General features: G+C 43.4%; 1 protein-coding gene across 2 annotated transcripts in view; it reads right to left on the bottom strand.

The window, feature by feature from the left end:
- Window positions 1-124: 124 nt before the first annotated feature.
- The window catches only part of NEXMIF (neurite extension and migration factor), a 450,341-nt gene continuing 427,065 nt past the window's right edge, over window positions 125-23,400 (bottom strand). For both annotated transcript variants that reach the window (XM_075835718.1, XM_075835719.1), the window contains 2 exons: window positions 8,924-9,048; window positions 125-8,236 (listed from right to left, as the gene is read on the bottom strand). In XM_075835718.1, coding sequence (XP_075691833.1) covers window positions 4,005-8,236; window positions 8,924-9,048 — 4,357 coding nt within the window. In that variant the 3' untranslated portion in view covers window positions 125-4,004. The remainder of the gene's footprint in view (window positions 8,237-8,923; window positions 9,049-23,400) is intronic.

Below are 23,400 nucleotides of genomic sequence, written 5' to 3'. Positions count from 1 at the left end.
CGCAGCTCTGCTTCATAATCGGCGCATGCGCAGTACACCCTTAACGTTTCTCTACAAAGGAGGCACCCATGTGAAAAAGATAATAAACATTAGATTCAGGTTAGCCTACCCTATATTACCCTTTTGCTAGTTTGATAGGTACATTTCTTGTGACAGACTCCCTTTAAGTGCATTTTAATCCCTTAACTAATAAGTAATTTTAGTCTGAGAGGCTATCTACATTTTTTAACTCAATTTTTTTTCTTCAATAAAACAATATTTTAGGTGATATTAAGCAACTTTTAAATTGATTCTTATTAGAAAAAAAAAACATTACTTTTTGAGATATAGCTTTTATGTATCCTGTATACATAGAAGCTGTATCTTGCTGTCAAAGCCGAATCCGTCAGGTCAGTGAGAATGACGGCTCGGCTGACACGCAGGATTCAGCTATTATCAATCACTTTTAAGCTGCATTCCACGACACATAACATTTTTAATACTTCTGTTGACATAGATGTATGAGGGCTTGTTTTTTGGGGGACGACTTCTAGTTTTCCTTGGTACCATTTTGGGGTACATATGACTTTTTGATTAATTTTTTACATTTTTTTGGGGGAGGCTAGATGAATAGAGAGCAACTATTCTGTCATTCTTTTTTATTGAGTTTTTATAGCGTCTACTGTATGGGATAAACAACATTCTTTTAATAGTACAGGTCGTTACAGATGCCGTGCGACCAATTCTGTGTATTTTTTTTCAATAATAAAACATTGCGTAGTGGCAAAAAAGTTTTAAAAATGTTTTCTGTAAAACAACTTAGGTGCCACGGTCAGCACGGGTGGGTCATGGAGAAAAAAAAGACCCCAATATGTGACATTCAGAGAGCAAGTATGCTCTCTGATTGATAAAAACAGTTATATCGTGAACAAAAGTCTACGTTACCCTTCCCCTGGGGTCATCTGAAGTCTTACAGGGACAGGAGGAGGATCACAGATGAGTGAGAGCTGCAAGTACAATATATGTAGCTCAGGCAAGATCGCGCTAGAGCCTTTATCCTGGTCTTTAAAAGCCATGATTTTTCTAGCCAGAGCTAGCCTTTAGGTTGGGTTCATACTGCATTTTTGTTGCGTTTTTAACATGCGTTTTTTTTAAATTGATGAACTCCCATTAAGAGACTTGGGAATTTATCAACCAAAAAAAAACAAAAAACGCATGTTAAAAATGCCACAAAGTACACACAGTGTTAACCGAGCCTTAGAATAGCAGATCCCTCTGCAGTGAAACTGCCCCGAGCTGTGCTCAGGCTACACTGTATGGTACTTTTCTTGAAGCATGAGAACAGCTCAAGATAAACTGTTAGGGGGTTACAGGTTATACCAGTAATGACCAGTACATATAGATGTCAACATGTCTCATGGCTCAACTCTCTCAAAATTGCTGGCAGAAAAACATTTTACATAAAGGGAAACTCCCACAAGTACTACATAACACTATATTCTAGTGTTAGGCTATCAGCAATTGAAGTTATAGGTCGCATATGAGAAGTGCTTCTCTGTCTTGGGTCCACATGCCAGCACTTCCCGTCTTGACCTCCGGCTAGTCGACATAATAGGGACATTTTGTGGACCAAACTATCCATCCACATCAATGTCCATATCCTACCTCAGTTAAATAGTAGGAATTAGAATGGGGACATAAATGTGAAGGGAGTTCTTAAACCACATAATGTGTCAAATCTGACAAACCACAAAGGCACAAGGCAAGAAACTCATCGGCAGCCTTTAATGTCAATTGCTGAAAACAGAGATATTCAAAACAATTTGTTAACGTTTTTTTACTTCAACAATATAAAACTTGTGGGAACTCCCCTTTAGCAGTAAATTTGAAATTTGAATAAGAATAATCATATCATTTTCAGATTGTATATTCACTACTACTGATTCATGACTTGTAGTAGATAAGGGCTACTACATATCATGTTTTTCATGTGAATATCTGACACACAACAAAAAATGGCTGACAGGAAATTATTTGACGTATATGAAAGCTCCTCAACAACAAAAAGTTCTTCATATCTGTGCTTTGATATATAGGTTGACCGTCGTTTCCAAGTTTTCATGGCTTTTGTGCTAGAATTTGCCTTACTTTAATAGTGATATGTACAATGTGCATATCTTGTGTAAACCGCAAGCTTGGATACATAGATCCACAATTGTTTTACAAGACGTGCAGCTGTATAACCAACATCACAATTTCATATATATAATATCGTTGGGTAAAATCCCTTCATATAATGGCATGGTCAAACATGCAATGACGTAAAAGTGAGTAATAAATTAACATTACGAAAAAGTAAAAGTGATACAAAAAATTCTTATAAACACATATGTCTTGCTCTCTTTATAGTCTTGCTATATGATTGTTCCATAAGAAAGGCTGTTGATTTGACTTCTCTGGGGAGAAAGCGTAAAGGGTGTTCTGCTTCTTTATAAGTATTTCAGTCATTGGCTCAGTCTAGAAAGACAAACCTGTCTAAGTGCAGGAAACCTTTCTATTCATTCTATTCTAAAGGAAAGGCTTTATACTAAGAGATTTACAGTAGTTGCTTTCAGGAAGCATTGCTTTATATAAAATACTGGCATTAGGAATCAAAGTCTGTGCACTACTTAAGACTTAGCTATGTCCCCATATTCAACTCTTTGAAATAATGGGGCCCTGCAGCATATTGCTCCGCACTTCAGTGCTGAAATGTTTAAGAATGAGATGAAGACAAGGGATGGAGACTCTTTGTCACCTTTGGTCTTCTGTGGGTTTATCGATAATATCAAACCGATATTTTGTTAAAATACCATGTACCTAGCAATCAGACTATGATATGAGGTAAGATAATATGGCACTAAATTCACTATGTTCAGTTTTATGAACCAGTATATCCCCGCATAATGGTCACTTTAGGTTTCTCAGGTGCTTTGTCCGGTGATTTAAAATATGCATTTTGGAATGTTTGCAGTAAAGCAAAAGGCTCAGATCCAGACTGAGAATACCCACCAATGAAATGTAGTAATATATATTTGTGTATATATATGTATATATATATATATATTATATATATTTAATAAAAATATGTACAGTCACAGATCAGAGTTTGGCACAATGTCATTTCTTTTGTGGGTTGTAATAGTGCATTAACTACTGTACAACAGTATGACTTTAAAACAGTCTTTCACAGAGAATACCAGATTAAGCTGCCCTTCAAACAAGTCATCACAATGTAAACCCTGGATTTCAGCACTTAACAGATCAACAAACCACAAGGCATATATTTTTCCAAAAAAACAAAACATAAACATCGATGTATTTTTTTCTTCTAGAAAAAAAAAAAAGTTAAGTCTATTTTTTTTTAAAATTCAAAATGTTTTTTTTTTTTCTTCTGCTTTGAATGCATTCTCGAATTCCTGCAGAGGAAAATGCTTGGTGTCAGCTCGATTACAGTAGGTGGGACAATGAACAGTTTAACACATTTTGAATCTCCTATGCAGATCTTGTGAATGTGCAGCAGGGGGAGCTGAAGAACACATCATGGGACCACATAAACCAAACCAACATATGTGTTTCAAATCCTATAGACTCCACATTGTGGCATTTCAATGCATAATTTTCCGTTTTGTACCTTTTTTGTTTATTTTTACAAGGTTTTTGGAAAAAAAACAGAAAAAAAAAAGTAAATCTTTGCGTTAGAAACAAAGAAGCACAAAATGTAAATAAAGAAGCAAAAGAGCAGAAAAAAGGAAGTTCTTGTTAGCCTTCAGTCATTGTAAAACCCAGCCAAGTCAGGGACCAGAGATTTTAGGTAGCTTGTTAGAATTTGTCATGCGCAGCCTCTTCTTTATTTGCAAGGCAATGACTATCATGCAGCTTTAGGCGTTTTAAGATTGGTTTTAAAAGAGAAATAAACAAGGACCAGCAGGCTTAGCAAATGCGAAGAAAAGAAAAAGATGCGCTTTAAAACTTTTGGTGCAACATTACCTCAGTTTTTCAAATGCAGCTGTGACCATGGGGTCCTTGTGTGCTTGGTCTATTCTTTTCCCTTTACAGTTTTCATCTCGCAGAGACTTAGATGTTGATTTATGACGATACAACTTTTTGTGTGTTGGTACATTATTGGTTAAAATACTGAGATTTCCAAAGTTCTTATCAAAGAAGGCTGCATGAAGGTTGGCTCCATAACCTAATGTACAGCTTGGATCAAAGACTCCAAACTTAGCATTGTTCTTACCTGAGCCCTTGTTGGTTGACTTTTTGGAGCCACCCGCCGAGCTGCCATTTACTTTTTTCTTAAATTCTTGTGGTGTCCCAGCCAAGATTTTCAATGTTTTCAATTTTAGGCTGTTTGACTCTGGAGTCAGTAGTATATCAGGGATGTCGCTGGGCGCAACAGGGTTGTAAAAGGGCTCCATTGATGCCATCATGAACCTCTGTACATCAGCCATTCCAGATGCAATATTGGAAAGAATGTTAGAAGGTTCCTCAAATTCTCTCTGGTCATCATCAAGGAGATTGTTTCCATTCCCAACCCTAGGCTCAGGCCAAGGAGCCTTGTTACCTTTATCAAGCGTCCATTCATTGACCCCAGCTCGGTGCTTCCCTGTCTTGGATGAGCCAGGCTCGTAAAGCTGCATGCAGTCAGTTAAAGCCTGTTTTGTAAGACTTGCATTATTCAATAGACCTGATCGATTGCCTGCACTTTGGGATTTTTCATTGTTGGCATTTTTTCCTTTCTTGGGTGTTTTAGGGGTTGTTTGTCGAGGAGTCTTTGTTTGTGTTTTGTCTGCCCCCTTGCAGGCTTTAGGGGTTTTCTTCTTGCTACTTTTTGGAGAAGAACTTTGGTTGGCACCTGTGTTTTTGCTAGCAGACAGTTTCTTTTTTGACTTTGAGGCTTTGCCATTGGCATGGACAGGAACAGCAGACTCATCAAATGCTGGCAAACATGGACCCTTCTCTAGTACACTGACAGAATCTTCATCATTAAACATATGAAATTGAAACTGATGGTTATTTAGTGCAAAGCCACTGTTGGACTGCTCCTGTGGAGGAAGACCAGTACAGTTCCACTTAAGCTTTTCTGGTCCATTAAGCACTACCTGGGCACTATTTTGATAAGCCTTTATGTTCCCTACTGACTTTGCATCTGTGGCTGTAATTTGAGGGGAAAGGTTGGGAGTATCTGGTGGTGACATTTCTGATAGGGATGAGTGGCGGAATTTGTCAGGGGTGAAGTTGGAGATGTCCAGAAGGTCAGTAGATTCCTTTAGTGGAGTGATTTCATCAATGCTTTGCTGAATTACAAGTTTGGGGCTGCAATGAGCTAAGAAATCATCACTTATTTCATCATCTCCATCCTTTTCACAAGATTTCATGCTTAAAGAGCTGTAATTACTAGAACTAACTGACAATGAGCCTACTGAGTCAAAACTAATAAGCCTTCCATTGTCTGTACTAAGTGTGCCTCTCTGCAAAACAAAATGCCCATCTCCACTATTATAATGACAGGACTGATAAGAGTCATCCTGCTGAATCTGGCCTTCTTGCAAATATGTTTTGTGGTACAGCTGTTTGCTGCTGTTCGGTTGAACTTGACTATATCCAGAGGCTGTCATGTCTGCATCTGATACAGCAGCAGAACCGCCAAAATCTCCGGATATGATGGACACTTCCCTAAGGTTAGTTATGAACTCAGCCTGACTGCTAGGGGGCTTGCCATGCCACATGTCTGGGAAGCTCTGCTCCATATCTAAATGATGGGGTGACTGCTGCAGCTCAGACTCGGAAGGGGGGGAAAGCACACAGCTCTGCGCAAGTTGAAGCGAACTGAACTGTTTTTCTGTCTGTATGATGTTAACTGAGTGCTGCCCCAAGGGATGAGGGGCAAAGTATGTTATACCAGTGCCACTAGATGAATCTGATGCATCTAACAAAGTCTGTAGATACCCTCCAGGGATAACTGGTACATTGGTAGTGATGTGAGCAGATGGTAATGGCTTGTCGGGAGAGCAGGTGGCTTGCAGAAATGGAGAATTTTTAGCTTCATTATCAGCATGGCACTGAGATGGATGGGAACTGTCTGATGCACCGGGAATGTTTTCCTCTTTTAAAAGGACTGCTGATTCCTGGTTCTCAATGGCAGGGAAGCTTTCTATTGGATCTGCTGTACTACTTTCACTCACTTGCTCTAGTTTTAGCTGTTTGCATTTCAACCTGGCTTCACTTTTAAATTTTATTCTTCTTATCACTTTCCGGTCGGCACATTTTAATTCCCTTTCTAAAGATCTGCATTTTACAGGGGCAACCTTGGCTATGTCACTTAAGTGCAATCCATTCACACAGCTTGGGGTTTCCAGAGTTATAGAATGCAATTCATTAAGGCTACCCTCATCTTTGCTACTACATCCCTGTCTGTGGTCAAAAGAAGAGAGCATCTCTCTGCTCACTGGTTGTTCAATAGTTTGTATCCTCTGCAGCCTGTGTCGGTTTGCTAGCTGTCCTTTTCGCTTTCTTGGTGGAATGGCATTTTCACTTCCATTAAGATTTCTTTGCGCACTGATGGCTGAGATGGTCCTCCTTTTCTCTTCCCAGTATCCTTTAGGTGGAGCAAGCTTTTGGTATTTTCCCAGCTGATCATCACTCAAAGTCACTGTGGTCTCATTTGCATCAAGCTTTCCAAGCTTGATCAACATGTGCTTCTCTCCTTTAAACCTATTGATGATTATATACTTGATGATTACAGGTGGCTCTTTTCTGCAAACTTTCCGACGTTTCTTGGGGCACCAGTCATCATCATCTTCTTCTTTGGGTCCTTCCGGTGCTCCTTCCTTCTTCTCAACAACCTTTTCATTCTCCAGTGAATCCATGTCATACAAGTAGTCATCACTGTACCTGACTTTCCTTTTTACCCTCAGACCATAATTTGGTTGGATCAGGGAATGAGAGTGTTCACGTGATAGGTATCTTGTGCAGTCCTTGATGTCTCCTAGCACATCATATGAAGATTCACTGCATGAGCTATCATCACTGTACTCGCCTGAGTCTTCAGCTGAGTTAACGGAATCCAGAAAATGACTTCTTTTAGAGCTTATATATTGCACCACATCCATATTTCCACAGGTCTTATTTAAGCCAGATTTTATACCTTCAACATCTTCTTCATCATCTTCTTCTTCATCATCATCTTCCCATATCCCACCTTCTTCCATTTTAAATTGAGAAGGGTCAACTAACCTCTTTTTTGACCCTTTACTTTCTCTCTTGGGACAGTTAGTGAAGACACTTGGGAAGAAATTAAACTGAGCATCTTCTTGTAGGGCATTTGTCTTCTCTCTCACATTGTCTTGAAATGATTCATACCTGATTTTCAAAGAGCACACATCACTGCCAAGCGTAGAATCATCATCATCAAACATGTAATTATCCACGTCTTCTTCTGAAAACAAATTAACAGACAGCTCATTTTTGGAGCACAAGTCAAGTAGTTCAATTTTACTCTCACTAATAAATGATTCAAAGTAGCCCCATTCCTGGTTAGGGTTAGCCAGCAGTGCCTCATCTCCATTGCATTTGTCCAGTAGTAGACCATCATAATAGTTCTTTTGAGTGGGGTCCTCTGAATCACTGTCAGATTTGTCTGGGTCCCTTTTATCAGACTCTTGTGATTTATGGACAGGGAAGCTTAATAGCTGGTCCGAGAGTAGCTGATCACCATATTTGAGACTGTCAGCTGTACTCATGCAGTGAATCCCCATGTCAGAAACTGGACACGTGTCATAGTCTCTACTTATATCTCCCATTTTTAAACTGACACCAGGTTCTGGGTCTACTCCATCCTTTGTTTCTATAAAACAACCCAAGCAAGTCCGACTTTGCTGCATCAAGCAGTCGCCAGTCAAGGTTGACATTGTCCCAGGCTCCATAATGGTGAAAGGTGTTTTCTCACTGTCGCTGGGCAAAGACCAAGAACTTAGGTCTTTGGTGACACAGGTTGTCAGGGATATGGCCTGGGCTGATGGGTCACTGCTGACATGTTCTGCTGTATCTGACAAACGCAGTGGAGAAGGAGGACCCAGCAAGCAAGGCTCTTTGGAAATGATGGGAGGCAATGCTCTGTGACAGGCATGGATTTCTTTCTGATTTAAGGCTGGAAATGTGACAGGAGCATCTGCAGCATCAAAGGACTTCACATCATCCACAGGATCATGTGGCTCTGCAGAGGGGGGGGAAAGATGCAATGTTTTAGCTGTTATGTTCAATGTATAAATGTATATAAACATCAATACACAGTAGGATACAGTCGCTAAAATGCAAAAGCTATTAGCGATCATTAACAGCCATTCAAGTGAATGACTGCTAACGATTGTTAATAGCCTCAACACTGTAGAGAATGGACCCCTAGGTATGTAAACTAATTATATTTCAATATAAATTTGATCAATAATTATATGACATATGTATACAAATACACATAATGACATTACTTATGTGTGGGCATGTTCTTAAAAGTATATCCCATTAACTTTTTGTTAGTAGCAGAATAGGAACTTAATTATAAATGTTGTGTTAACATAACAGATCTTTGGCATTTGTTTCCCTAGAGAACGGGGGAGGGGGGGGGGGTCTACATTAGTGCCTGTGCATACGTTTGGATATCATGTATGATAACATGGATGTTGTTAATTTTCAATAATATTGTATAGTGGCCATACATGAAGACTTTGACACACCTGATTCTACTATTCACATAGTGTCCAGAAGGACTTGACCTCTATAGAACATATAAGCTCTCACCAAATTGTAGATGTGAGTGTTCTTTCCACAGAAGAATCTTTGTACATTGTATGAATGAAAGCAGTTTCCCATAAATCCTTAACATATCTTCTATAAATAATCTTACCATTTCCTCTAATCTCATTAATCAAAAGTGGGGTGACTGCTTGGGTAGCAGACTCTCTATCGTCCTGGCCGTCCATCAATTTATCGTTCTGGTGCTCACTCCATATCTCTTCACTAGCGTCCAACCTATAAAATAAAAGGTTCAGTTTTAGGTAATAACTAACAATATAAATTTCTAAGCCTGTGTTCACATCAGCGTTGCTTTCCGTTGAGAGGTTTTGTCGGAGCTTTCCGTCGGGGGAACCCCTCAACGGAAAGGCAAACGGAAACCTTAGCTTCCGTTTGCATCACCAATTATCTCAATGGCGACGGAAACTTTGCTAATGGTTTCTGTTTGTCACCGTTGTGTAAGGGTTCCGTTGTTTTGACTGAATCAATAGCGCAGTCGACTACGCTATTGATTCCGTCAAAACAACGGAGCCCTTTCACAACGGTGACAAACGGAAACCATTAGCAAAGTTTCCGTCACCATTGAGATAAATGGTGATGCAAACGGAAGCTAAGGTTTCCGTTTGCCTTTCCGTCGAGGGGTTCTAAAACATGTAGCAGTCATTAGTATGACATTAAAATCCGTTCTAATGCCATCATCAGAATCATCTGCATATTACAGCTACAACTTACACCATAAGATTATGGTAGCAAACATAAGAAACAATGTCAGATAATGTCACTTGATCCTATTTGTCGCTGTCAGGCACAATAACATAACATAATATTATGACAGCATGGTTGGCCTCAATGACAAGGTTACAGAAAAATCTTAATTCAGAGTGCACTATTCATCAAAGTTGTCATAGCAAAACAGGCATTTTATATTCCAAAAATTCTATGAATCAAATGTAGACTTCTACTTGGTGCACTCTAGTCAAGAATCAGGATACGTTTTCTACTGGCAACGTAGACAATTTCTGTCCATTCAGAGTTTAGCCTCATAAATAATGTTTCCATTTGCAAAACACAAAAACAGAAGTAAAAACAGTAAGGGTATGTTCACACGGCCTATTTACGGACGTAAATCGGGCGTTTTTGCCCCGAATTACGCCCGAAAATAGCGCCTCAATAGCGCTGACAAACATCTGCCCATTGAAAGCAATGGGCAGACGTTTGTCTGTTCACACGAGGCGTATATTTACGCGCCGCTGTCAAATGACGGCGCGCATATAGACGCCCGCGTCAAAGAAGTGACCTGTCACTTCTTTGGCCGTAATTGGAGCCGCTATTCATTGACTCCAATGAATAGCAGCGCTAATTACGGCCGTAATTGACGCGGCGTTCAAGCGCCTGCACATGCCGGTACGGCTGAAATTACGGGGATGTTTTCAGGCTGAAACATCCCCGTAATTTCAGCCGTTACGGACCCCCGCCGTGTGAACATACCCTTAAATGTTTGCGTTCTTAAAGGTGTTGTCTTGCAAAGAAAACCCCTGTCCATATGACCTATTAGGGTATGTTCACACACCCTATTTACGGACGTAATATGGGTGTTTTACGCCTCGAATTACGTCCGAAAATACGGCTCCAAACCGCCGGCAAACATCTGCCCATTGAAATCAATGGGGTTACGATGTTCTGTGCACACTGGCTTTTTTTTTACGCTCCACTGTCAAAAGACAGCGCGTAAAAAGACGCCCACATCAAAGAAGTGCATGTCACTTCTTGAGACGTAAATGGAGCCGTCTTTCATTGGCTCCATTGAAAAACAGCTCCAATTACGTCCGTAATTGCCGCCGCGAAAAACCCGAGTACGAGCAATTACGTCTGAAATTCAGGAGCTGTTTTCTCCTGAATGCAGCTCCGTAATTTCAGCCGTAATGGACGCTGTCGTGTGAACATACCCTTAGAGTAAATGGAGATCCTAGAGAGTTGTGTCCCCCATTCAGGACCTCCCTCTATGAGCCAGAGCAGAAAGCCGCTAACAAACAGCTGGAGTCTGCCAGCTCTTGCTCTGGCGGACTCCAGCTGCCCATGCATTACATAGACTCCATGTAATACTGCATAAACTGTGAAGCTGCAGGAGAAATGTACAACTGCAAATTTAAAGATTTGTTAGGGGTGAAAGAACATGATCGCCACGACTGCTTCCATCTGAAATGGAGTTGTCCATGCATAATGTGCATGGAGTTTGCACCCCCCCCCCCCCCCCCCAGCTGTGCCTCTAGTTGAGGTCACATTAATGTAGTTCTTTGCAAATATCTTTACAAGCCCACATTTTGACCTTGGAAACATATAAAAAAAAGGTAAGGTTTAACTCCTTAATGACCGCCGATAAGCCTTTTCACGGCGGTCATTAGTGGGCTTTATTCTAGAGCGCCGCCATTCCACGGCGGCGCTTTAGAATGAGATCGCGCTGCAAGCAGCGCAGATATCTCCAAGCCTCAGCTGTTAGGTGACAGCTGAGGCTTGGAGACAACGTCAGGGGACCCTCTGAGTGTAAACAGCGGGGCTCTCTCCTCTGCTCTCCGTCTCTCCTCTCACAAAACCACAACTGAGAGGAGAGACAGAGACCTGTGAAATAGAAAGAAACAAATCGTTACAGTGAAGAAACATTACATTATATTGTAACAACTCCCCCCCAGTTTTTTTAGTTCGTTTTTATTTAAATTTTTATAGTAAATCTCATAAAAAGCAAAAAAAATAAATTATAATTATAGAAAAAAAATATATATTTAGTTACAAAAAAACTGTTACTAGGAGAGGAAACCTATTAGAATGGCGCGCAAACTTTATAGCGCAGAGCAAGCTTATGCTATTTTGTGCCCTGATTCAGGCAGTGACACAGGAACCGCATCAGAAGCGGAAATATGCTATGATGAAACTACAAGTACTGCTTCGGACGCTTCCGCAACAACTCCCCCTATGGAAGATGCCACTGTTGCCGAAGCCACAGGCGCAACTGCGGGAACTAGTAATCCCATAGTACCGCTAATTTTTTGGGATCCTGCAGCAAACTTTATCCCTCAGATGCCCAAATTTATGTCAACTTCGGGCATAAACCTTGACACCACGAATTTTGCCCCACACAATTTTTTTCATATTTTTTTTACGGATGAGCTGTTACAATTAATTGTGGACCAGACGAACCTTTTTGCGAGGCAGTTTTTGACGGAAAAGCCTGCATGTGGTTATGCAAGGGTCTGGGTTCCTACCAATGTCCGCGAGATAAAAAAAAATTTTAGGGCTCATTCTGAATATGGGCATTGTAAAAAAAACGTCCACCCGTTCTTACTGGGCAGCAAGTCCTATTCATGTAACCCCAGTTTTTTCATCAATAATGTCCCGGAGCAGGTATGAGGTATTAATGCGTTTCCTGCATTTTAGTAACAATTTAGAAAGCCTCCCAAGAAGTGATCCCGGGCACGATCGCCTTCACAAGCTGAGGCACTTTATTACTGCGCTAAAAGAGTCGTTTCTAAAATCCTACACTCCTGACATGAACTTGAGTGTGGATGAATCCCTTGTAAATTTTAAGGGGAGATTGTGTTTCAGGCAATACATACCATCAAAGAGAGCGAGATATGGCGTAAAGCTATATAAAATATGTGAGAGTAAGACCGGTTACACATGTGGCTTCAATATATATGAGGGCAGAGACCGTGAAATAAATCCCCCAGGATGCCCACAAAACCTTGTTGTCAGTGGAAAAATCGTCTATGACCTTATGCAGCCGTTCCTTCAAAAAGGCTACAGAGTATACACTGACAATTTTTATTCTAGCGTGCCACTTTTCAAAAGTCTTCACGCTGACAAATCAGGGGCCTGTGGGACGGTTCGCAGAAACCGCAAAGGATTGCCACCACAACTTCTCTCAATGCGCCTGGCAAAGGGGGAATCCATTGCTTTCGCAAGTGATGAACTTCTTGCACTTAAGTGCAATGATCGGAGAGAGGTTTTTATGCTGAGCACTATACACACTGACACCAAGGTCACTGTCAGAGAGAGAGGCGCTACTGCGAACAGACAGAAACCGCTCTGTATTACAGAGTACAACAAGTACATAGGTGGCGTCGACCTTTCAGACCAGGTTCTCCAACCTTATTTGATCAAAAGGAAAACTAGAGCCTGGTACAAGAAAGTGGCAATTTATCTGATGCAGGTTTCTACTTTCAATTCCTATATAATATTCAAAAAGGCCCAGGGAACCATGACCTATCTGGAATTCCAAGAAAAAATTATTGAACATCTTTTATTTGAAGGAGGGGAAGTAGGACACCATGAATCAGAAGATGTCAAGAGACTCACGGAGCGTCACTTTTTACATCCTGTCCCTGCCACTGAGACGCAAAAGTATCGGCAGAAGAGATGCAGAGTTTGCCGAAAACATGGCCGAAGAAGCGATTCACGTTTTTATTGCCCCTTTTGCCCTTCAAAACCATGACTGTGTAATTACCCATGCTTTGAGACCTACCATACAGTAGCAAATTACTGAATTAGCAAAAGCCAAAATAGGGAGGGATTCCTTATGCGAAAGTGAAACTGTCAATGATAATTCTGGGTGGGGGGGTCTTTATATCTGTGGGGTCTTCTTTCCCAGATTGGGTAATTTTTAAGTGTATTTTTATGATCCGACATCACAGGGCCTCTGCAAAGACTCTCTGGTGCCTAAAAATCAGCTTTGGAAACAGTCATCCTTAGGTCAAATTGGACACCTTTAGTTTGAGGCCTTGCCAAGTGCCCGTGAGATAACAAACACCAACATATTTGGTATCCAAGCAATCAGAACAAACTCAGAAATAAATCTAGAGGCATGCAAAAGTAAAAACATTATTTATTTCAAAAATTTCACACAATAAATTGAAGAAAACATATTTTTTGTCCACATTTTTTTGCATTTTTGTAAAATGTAAAAAAAAAAACAAAGAAGAAAACCTATAGTATAAACCACCAAAAGAAAGCCCTGTTTCTGCTGAAAAAAAACCCATACCAAATTTGTAGGGATACATTTGATTCCTACAACGTTATAACCAATTAAATAAAGACCTAGTGAAACTGCTAATTTTGCTTTGGTCATTAAGGCCCAGAATGCATGCAGGGGGAAGGGGTTAAATATGGCAAGGTGTAACCAGCAGAGTAAAATAATCTCACTTTAACGTCGTTACTTGGTAAAACATTGATATATTGCGGAAGCCATTTTATTTTTATTGTGAACAGAGCGCAACTCATGTGCAGCTATTTTGCCATTTCCACAGAAAGTAGCATACAATTTAACAAGGGCGGACACAGACAATAGGGGGCAAGTACTGTATATGGGCCCCTTGCTTTCCATCATAATGCACCCCCATTTTTATGTCTCTTTTGCAATACACCTGTAATTGCGAGTCATGACATTAATTAGATCCGTCCCTTACATGTAATCGAATAGACAGTAGGAAGCTAAGCTGCTTTTAAAGCGTACCTGAACTTTCATGTGATTTTTCAGAATAAGCTCATATGTTTGCGCATTTTTTTTTAGCAGTTCTCCCTTCTGCAGAATCTATCTCTAACTTTCAGTTCATTCTCTGAGCTAGTGGGTGGAGCCTAACTGCTATCATGTCATCTATACACAGCAAACAGAGAAGAGAACATCCTGCTTTTCTATCTCTATCTATCACATATATAGAAGCAGCAGCATCAGCATCAGTATGGAGGACATTACACAGCAGTAATCAGCAGTGTAGCTGAGAATCCAGGACTGGGGTAAGGTGTAACTCCTACTAGAAGCTGCAGCAGAGTCTATGTTTCTCTCCCACTTCTATGGGAAGCTGTAACCTGACCCTTCAGTGAACGAATAGTTAATCTTGTCTAAGACAAGACAGAGAAAGCAGTAAATTGAGAGTTAATGAACACAGAGGAGGGGGATGGGGGAGGAAAGGAGTCTCATAAGTGGAGAAAGAGGCATTTTTCTGTAATAACATATATAACAAAGTTTCTTATATGCTTGTACTATTGATTTATGCAAAGTTTGTTCAAAGTGCAGTGCCTATTTAAGTTAACAGAGAGCTCCCTACCAACTTGGCCCATGTGCAGTGGCACAGGTTGCACATATGGTATATCAGCCCCTGAATTTAACTATGAACAGTAAGAAAAGAGTAATTTTAAGGCTCGAGTAGCATAATATACCCTAGACTAAAAGCCAATGTCTAGGGTCTCTCAAGTGTAAGCTGCTGATCACCGGGGGTTGGAGACTCTGGAACCATCAACTGATCACCTTGGCAGCTTCATTCTAAAGCGGGGTTTGGGACAACCCTTTCAAATGAAGACCATGTCATCCTTGTAACTCTGTTCAGTATCTGCACAAGGAAGACAGAGTTTAGTGTGAGACTTATGACAACGATGAAGGAGTTATACACTTCTCTTCTGTCGTTGACATGGAGGAGACTGTGCATACAACAACTGTTCAGGTTCTTCACTAATCACAATTTATGTTAGAACGACCATTTTAAAGTTTTATAGTTTGCAAAAAGGCAAAAGCTGAAGATTAAGGCCCCCTGTACACGCATTGGATTTACTGGGGAAAACTCAACAGCAAATCTGACCTAAATACCGTAGGGAATTTAGGATGAAAGTCTGCAATAGCCGGAATTGCCACTGCGGTTACTGGATGAAGAGAAGGAAAAAAAAGTAAATATTTACCTCCCCCTGGTCTCCTATAGTGACGGATCCCTCCTCCCAGGTCTGGTGCTAGTGCTGCCGGCCTCCTGGGATGACATTTCTTTGGCTACAGCAGTCACATGGGATGCAAGAAGCAGTGAGTATCGGTTTTTTTTAAGTGTAACATTTTACTTCTTACTTTTGCTGCGAATTCGCAGCTTTGCTGAAGCAAAAATCGCAAAACTTGCTATTTGTTGCAGAATTTCACTTCCCCATTGAACTCAACAGGAATATGCAATTACTCCGCAAAATAAATTGACATGCTGACATTTAAAAAATCAGCACCACAGGTCAATTTCTTCATGGATTTTTAAAATCGCATCCCCTTTGCTGCTACTGTAATAGGCTGCGGATTTTCCGTCTGCAAGCAACAGCAATTACTCTACGTGTATACGGGGCCTTCGTGTAAAAATTCAGTTATGACTGCAGTAAACCTGAATATTCCACTTTTTCTAAGAGTAGAGCACATAGAATGGGTGCTTTGTCATAATTTAATTTATTTCTGCAACTTATAATATGCATATACTTAATGTATATTATTTTAATACATTTCATTACACTTAACAATGGCAGATATCAGGGGCATAGCTAGGGGGCGCATGTGCCCAGGGCGCAACTAGGAGGGAAGGGGGTGTGCCGGGCGGCATGGGCATAGTTGCTATAAGTCCTGAATGTGCCGGGCTGTCCCGAACTTACAGAGACAGTCCCGGAAAATTACTGTCCTGGACGTGTCCAGGTACTCCTCAGGACGCAGAAACAATTGAATATTATAGAAGAGCAGGAAAGTATCTGCTCCCTGCTCTGCCATTTACTCCTCCTGGAGCGGAATCCCCGGCCAGAGCGTTGCTAACACTCTGGCAGGGTATTCTGCTCCTAGAAGTAGCCCCGGACGTCACTGTCCATATATGGACAGTGACGTCTGGGGCTCCTCCAGAAGAGGAATTCCCGGGCAGAGTGTTGGGAACGCTCTGGCTGGGGATTCCTTTCCTACAGGAAGCCTGAATAGCGATATCTAAAGGGAGGGGGGTGTAGCGCTATCTACAGGGGGAGTGTGTGGCACTATCTACAAGGGGGTATGTGTGAGACTATCTATAAGGGGGGCACTGTGTGGCTTTATCTACAAGGGGGGCTGTTTGGTATAATCTACAAGGATGGCTGTGTGGCTTTATCTACAAGGAGGGTGTGGTGCTATCTACAAGGGCGGCTGTCTGGCTTTATCAATGGGGGGTGTGTTTGGCACCATCTAGAAGGGGGGAGTGTGGCAGTATCTGCAAAGGGGGTATGGCACTATCTACAGGGGGTGTTTGGCACTATCTATAAGGGTGTGTGTAATGATGGGGGTAGGGAAACGGACAAGTGAGCCCTAATCTACCCGCCACTCTAACAAACAGACAAGGGTACACAAAGATAAGGGAAATGGGGCAGTTGCCCACGGCAACACAGTGAGCAACAAGAGTGGTGAACGAGCCGAGTCAAACCAGGAGTGCACGAGGTACCAAACGCAGAGCAGGAGAGTAGTCAGTAAGCCAGGGTCAGTATGGAGCAGGATCAAATAGATAGAAACTGTAGCTGGGCCAGGAAACCACACGAGAAGAATCACAAGCAAAGGAGGAACAGGAAAGGCAGGTATAAATAGACAGAGGGCGGGAGCTTGCTCCGTCTGGCCAGGCTGCGATAGGCTCTCCCACTCCTAAGCCTGCCATCCTGAGTGGTGGAAGATGGAGTCAGTCTCAGAGGCATAAACTCAGGTGCAGACTGATTACCTATGGGCGTATCCACAGAAGTTGTGCCTGGCATATCCTTTACAGTACCCCCCCTTTTATGAGGGGCCACCGGACCCTTTCTAAGTGGACCTGGTTTATTGGGGAAACAAAGGTGGAACTTCCTGACCAATACCCCAGAGTGAACATCCCGGGCGGGTACCCAAGTCCTCTCCTCAGGCCCGTATCCTCTCCAATGGACCAGGTACTGGAGGGAGCCTTGGACCATCTTGCTGTCCACAATCTTGGCCACTTCGAATTCCACCCCCTCAGGGGTGAGAACGGGAACAGGAGGTTTCCTCGAGGGAGCCAAGGATGGGGAGCAGCGTTTAAGGAGGGAGGCATGAAACACGTTGTGTATTCGAAAAGATGGGGGCAACTCCAGTCGGAAGGAGACAGGATTGAGGACTTCAATGACCTTATACGGCCCAATAAACCGGGGAGCAAACTTCTTGGACGGGACCTTAAGGCGCAAGTTCCTAGACGATAACCACACCAGATCCCCGACCATAAACAAGGGGTTAGCAGAACGTCTTCTATCGGCCTGAGTTTTTTGTACGCTCTGGGACGCCTCTAGGTTCTTCTGAACCTGGGCCCAGACTGTGCACAGTTCCCGATGAACGACCTCTACCTCGGGATTGTTGGAACTACCAGGTGAAATGGAGGAGAACCGTGGATTAAACCCAAAATTACAGAAAAAGGGGGAGACCCCTGACAAGTTACTGACCCGGTTATTAAGGGAAAATTCGGCGAGGGGAATGAATGAGACCCAATCATATTGACAGTCAGAGATAAAACACCTTAAATATTGTTCTAGAGATTGATTAGTCCTCTCAGTTTGGCCATTAGTTTCAGGATGGAAGGCAGAGGAGAAGGACAGATCAATCTCCAACTTTTTACAGAAGGCTCTCCAAAACAATGAAACAAATTGTACCCCTCTGTCCGAAACAATATTGACAGGGACCCCATGGAGACGCAGGATGTGTTTGACAAACAAGGTAGCTAACGTCTTGGCATTGGGTAGTTTCTTGAGGGGCACAAAGTGGCACATCTTACTGAAGTGGTCTACTACAACCCACACCACCGACTTGCCTTGAGATGGAGGCAAATCGGTGATAAAATCCATGGAGATATGGGTCCAAGGTCTCTGGGGAATGGGCAAAGAACGTAGTAAGCACGCTGGTCGGGTCCTGGGAGTCTTGGACCTAGCACAAACCTCACAAGCGGCGACGTAGGCCTTAACGTTTTTAGGCAACCCAGGCCACCAATAGTTTCTGGCAATGAGGTGTTTGGTACCCAGGACGCCTGGATGACCAGATAGTGCGGAGTCATGATTTTCCCTAAGTACCCTTAGCTGGAATTGCAGGGGAACAAACAGCTTGTTCTCAGGAAGGTTCCCAGGAGCTGAACCTTGATCAGCCGCAATTTCAGAGACTAAATCAGAATCATTAGAAGATATGATTATACCAGCAGGCAAAATACAAGCAGGATCTTCCTCCGAAGGAGGGCTGGCCATGAAGCTACGCGACAGTGCATCGGCCTTAATATTTTTAGACCCAGCCCTATAAGTAACCAAAAAGTTGAATCTGGTAAAAAATAGCGCCCATCGAGCTTGTCTCGGGTTTAGCCTCCGGGCAGATTCTAGGAAAACCAGATTCTTGTGGTCGGTAAGGACCGTTACCTGGTGCCTAGCCCCCTCCAGGAAGTGGCACCACTCTTCAAATGCCCATTTAATGGCTAAGAGTTCGCGGTTGCCAATATCATAGTTACTCTCAGTGGGCGAAAACTTCCTGGAGAAGTAGGCACAGGGACGGAGATGGGTGAGGGACCTGGTACCCTGGGACAAGACAGCCCCCACTCCCACCTCGGATGCGTCAACTTCCACGATAAATGGCTCCATTTGGTTGGGCTGAACCAGCACCGGGGCCGAGATAAAGCACTTCTTAAGGACCTCAAAAGCCTGGACAGCCTCAGGAGGCCAGTGGAGGGGATCAGCACCTTTGCGAGTGAGGTCCGTAAGAGGCTTAGCGATGACCGAGAAGTTAGCAATAAATCTCCTGTAATAATTAGCGAACCCCAAGAAACACTGTAACGCCTTCAGGGAGGCAGGTTGGACCCATTCCGCCACAGCCTGAACCTTGGCGGGGTCCATGCGGAATTCATGAGGAGTGAGGATTTGACCCAAAAATGGTATCTCCTGTACCCCAAACACACATTTTTCGGTTTTCGCAAACAGTTTCTTTTCCCGAAGGACCTGGAGCACCTTCCTGACATGCTCAATGTGGGAGGACCAGTCCTTGGAAAACACCAGTATGTCATCAAGGTACACTACAAGAAATACCCCCAGGTAATCTCTTAAAATCTCATTTATGAAATTCTGGAAGACCGCAGGAGCATTACACAACCCAAAGGGCATGACGAGGTATTTGAAATGACCTTCGGGCGTGTTAAACGCAGTCTTCCACTCATCCCCCTGTTTGATGCGGATAAGGTTATACGCCCCCCGTAGATCAAACTTAGAGAACCATTGGGCCCCCTGAACCTGATTGAAGAGATCAGGAATCAAAGGAAGGGGATACTGGTTCCTTACAGTGACCTTATTCAAGTTACGGTAGTCAATGCATGGCCTAAGACCACCATCCTTCTTCCCTACGAAGAAGAAGCCAGCACCTACCGGAGAACTAGAGGGGCGAATGTAACCCTTGGCCAGGCATTCCTGGATATACTCTCTCATGCCTTCACGTTCGGGACAAGAAAGATTAAATATCCTACCCTTAGGGAGCTTAGCTCCTGGTACCAATTCGATAGCGCAATCGTATTCTCTATGAGGAGGTAACACTTCGGAGGCCTCCTTAGAGAAAACATCAGCGAAGTCCTGAACAAACTCAGGTAGCGTGTTCACCTCCTCAGGGGGAGAAATAGAATTAACAGAAAAACATGACGTCAAGCATTCATTACCCCATTTGGTAAGCTCCCCAGTATTCCAGTCAAACGTGGGATTATGCAACTGCAACCAGGGAAGGCCTAAAACCAAATCGGACGATAATCCCTGCATCAACAGTACAGAGCACTGCTCCAAATGCATGGAGCCAACAAGGAGTTCAAAAACAGGGGTATGCTGTGTAAAATAACCATTTGCAAGAGGAGTGGAGTCGATACCCACTACCGGGACAGGTTTAGGCAAATCAATCAAAGGCATAGCTAGAGACATAGCAAATTCCACAGACATGATATAAGCAGAAGACCCTGAATCCACGAAGGCACTGCCGGTAGCAGACCTACCACCAAAAGAGACCTGAAAGGGAAGCAAGATTTTATTACGTTTCATATTTACGGGAAATACCTGTGCGCCCAAGTGACCTCCCCGATGATCACTTAGGAGTGGAAGTTTTCCGGCTGCTTATTCTTACGCCTAGGACAGGTGTTCACTTGATGCTTGTCATCCCCACAATAGAAGCAGAGACCATTCTTCCTGCGGAACTCTCTACGTTGTCGGGGGGACACGGAGGCCCCGAGTTGCATAGGTACCTCCGAGTCTTCCGTGGAAGAGCGAAGCAACGGGACCTCGGGAGATATCATGGGGGAGTCAGAGGGGAAAACACAAAAACGTTCAAGTTGTTGTTCCCTGAGACGTCGGTCAAGTCGTACCGCTAAAGCCATAACCTGGTCTAGGGAGTCAGAAGAGGGATAGCTAACTAGCAGGTCTTTCAGGGCGTTCCACAGACCCAACCTAAACTGGCACTTTAAGGCAGGGTCATTCCACCGAGAAGCTACGCACCACTTCCTAAAGTCAGAACAATACTCCTCAACAGGTCTCTTACCCTGACGTAAGGTCACCAGCTGACTCTCGGCAAAGGCAGTCCTGTCAGTCTCGTCATAAATGAGTCCGAGAGCAGAAAAGAAACGATCAACGGAGGAAAGTTCAGGGGCGTCAGGAGCCAAGGAGAAGGCCCACTTTTGGGGCCCTTCCTGGAGCCGGGACATAATTATACCCACCCGCTGGCTCTCAGAACCTGAGGAGTGAGGCTTTAAGCGAAAGTAGAGCCTACAACTCTCCCGAAAGGAGAGAAAAGTCCTCCGGTCCCCTGAGAACCGGTCAGGCAACTTGAGGTGGGGTTCAAGAGGTGAGGTGAGGGGCACTACCATGGTAGCGTCAGGCTGGTTGACCCTCTGAGCCAGGGCCTGGACCTGTAGAGAGAGACCCTGCATTTGCTGGGCCAGGGTCTCAAGGGGGTCCATAGTAGTGACAGGGACCAGGGTAGACTAGGTATATGGGCTTGTGATTATGTAATGATGGGGGTAGGGAAACGGACAAGTGAGCCCTAATCTACCCGCCACTCTGTCCCTGCCTACTTGCAACGACCCGCCCTAGGCGACGGGGTACAACTGGGCGGCGGTCCCTACGCTCAGTAAGTGCACGAGACAAACAGACAAGGGTACACAAAGATAAGGGAAATGGGGCAGTTGCCCACGGCAACACCGTGAGCAACTAGAGTGGTGAACGAGCAGAGTCAAACCAGGAGTGCACGAGGTACCAAACGCAGAGCAGGAGAGTAGTCAGTAAGCCAGGGTCAGTATGGAGCAGGATCAAATAGATAGAAACTGTAGGTGGGCCAGGAAACCACACGAGAAGAATCACAAGCAAAGGAGGAACAGGAAAGGCAGGTATAAATAGACAGAGGGCGGGAGCTAGCTCCGTCTGGCCAGGCTGCGATAGGCTCTCCCACTCCTAAGCCTGCCATCCTGAGTGGTGGAAGATGGAGTCAGTCTCAGAGGCATAGACTCAGGTGCAGACTGATTACCTATGGGCGTATCCACAGAAGTTGTGCCTGGCAGATCCTTTACAGTGTGTGTGTGTGTGTGTGTGTGTGTGTGTGTGTGTGTGTGTGTGTGGCACCATTAACTAGGGGGGGGGTGTCGCACTTTCTACAGGGGGTCTGTGTGGAGCTATTTTCAGTCTGGGGCTGTGTGGCAATAGACCTACAGGGGAAGCTGTGTGGCACTATCTACAAGGGGGGGCTGTGTGGCAGTATCTACAAGGGGGGGGGGGGCTGTGTGGCAGTATCTACAAGAGGGGGTTGTGTGGCACTGTCTACAGGGGGGTCTGTGTGGCACTGTCTACAGGGGGGCCTGTGTGGCACTATCTCCAAGAGGGGGCTGTTCATTATGTCCCCATAAAGTCTAATTAATGTCAGTTATACAATCTGTTTTATTCAGGCACACTGACCTCTTTAATTTATTTTCTTTTAATTTTTTCTTATGTTAACTATCTTATATATCTATATTGCTTGTAAAATGTACAAATGTTTTTATGATTGAGTTACAGAAAAAAGAATGTGAAGAAAAAATGGCACCTCATTGATTGGTAAAGAAAACAAACATGGCGATGAGGAAGGAGATGACGAGAAAGAAGTTGGGGGGGGGGGGCGACAAACTGAATCTTTGCCCCGGGTGCGAGTACCCAGCTACGCCTCTGACAAATATACAAAAATACAGAACAGCTTTGCTCTTTTACACCTTAACGGCCGCCCACCGTGTTCTGACGGCTGGCGGTGCATGTCCTTGCTCTACCGCGACGTCTTTTGGCGTCGCTGTACAAGAGGCTGATGAGCGCTCCTGTGAGCGTACACTTACAGCTCCTGATCTTAGAGAAGCCTGCTGAATACAGCTGCTGTCGGAAAACATTCAGACCCCAGCTGTTTAACCCTTTGATCGCCGCTGTCTGTGACCGCGGCAAGATCAAAAGGAACTCCCCACTTCGAACTTGTCATTGTAAACCCGGTGAAGTGATCAAACACCCCTGAATCCCTCTACAGTCAGTCCTGGGGACCTACAAAGGAACCCAGGGCTGTCTGTTCAGTAAGCCTGCTGTTCGGGCACACTATGTGCTGCCCTAACAGCAGCCTGTGTCATAGTGACACAGTATGATTTATTAGCATACAGGAGTATGCTAATACATTACAAGTAAAAAATTAAGTTATAAATATACTTATCCCTTAATGGGATTTAAAAAAAAGTAACAAAAAAATAAATGAAAAAAAAAGGCCAAAAAAGTCATTATTTTGCATAAAATATATTTTATTGCCCCTAC

Source organism: Rhinoderma darwinii, chromosome 8 (genome assembly GCF_050947455.1).
Source record: "Rhinoderma darwinii isolate aRhiDar2 chromosome 8, aRhiDar2.hap1, whole genome shotgun sequence".
Taxonomy (NCBI): Eukaryota; Metazoa; Chordata; class Amphibia; order Anura; family Rhinodermatidae; genus Rhinoderma; species Rhinoderma darwinii.
This window is presented reverse-complemented; position numbering and strand designations above follow the sequence as displayed.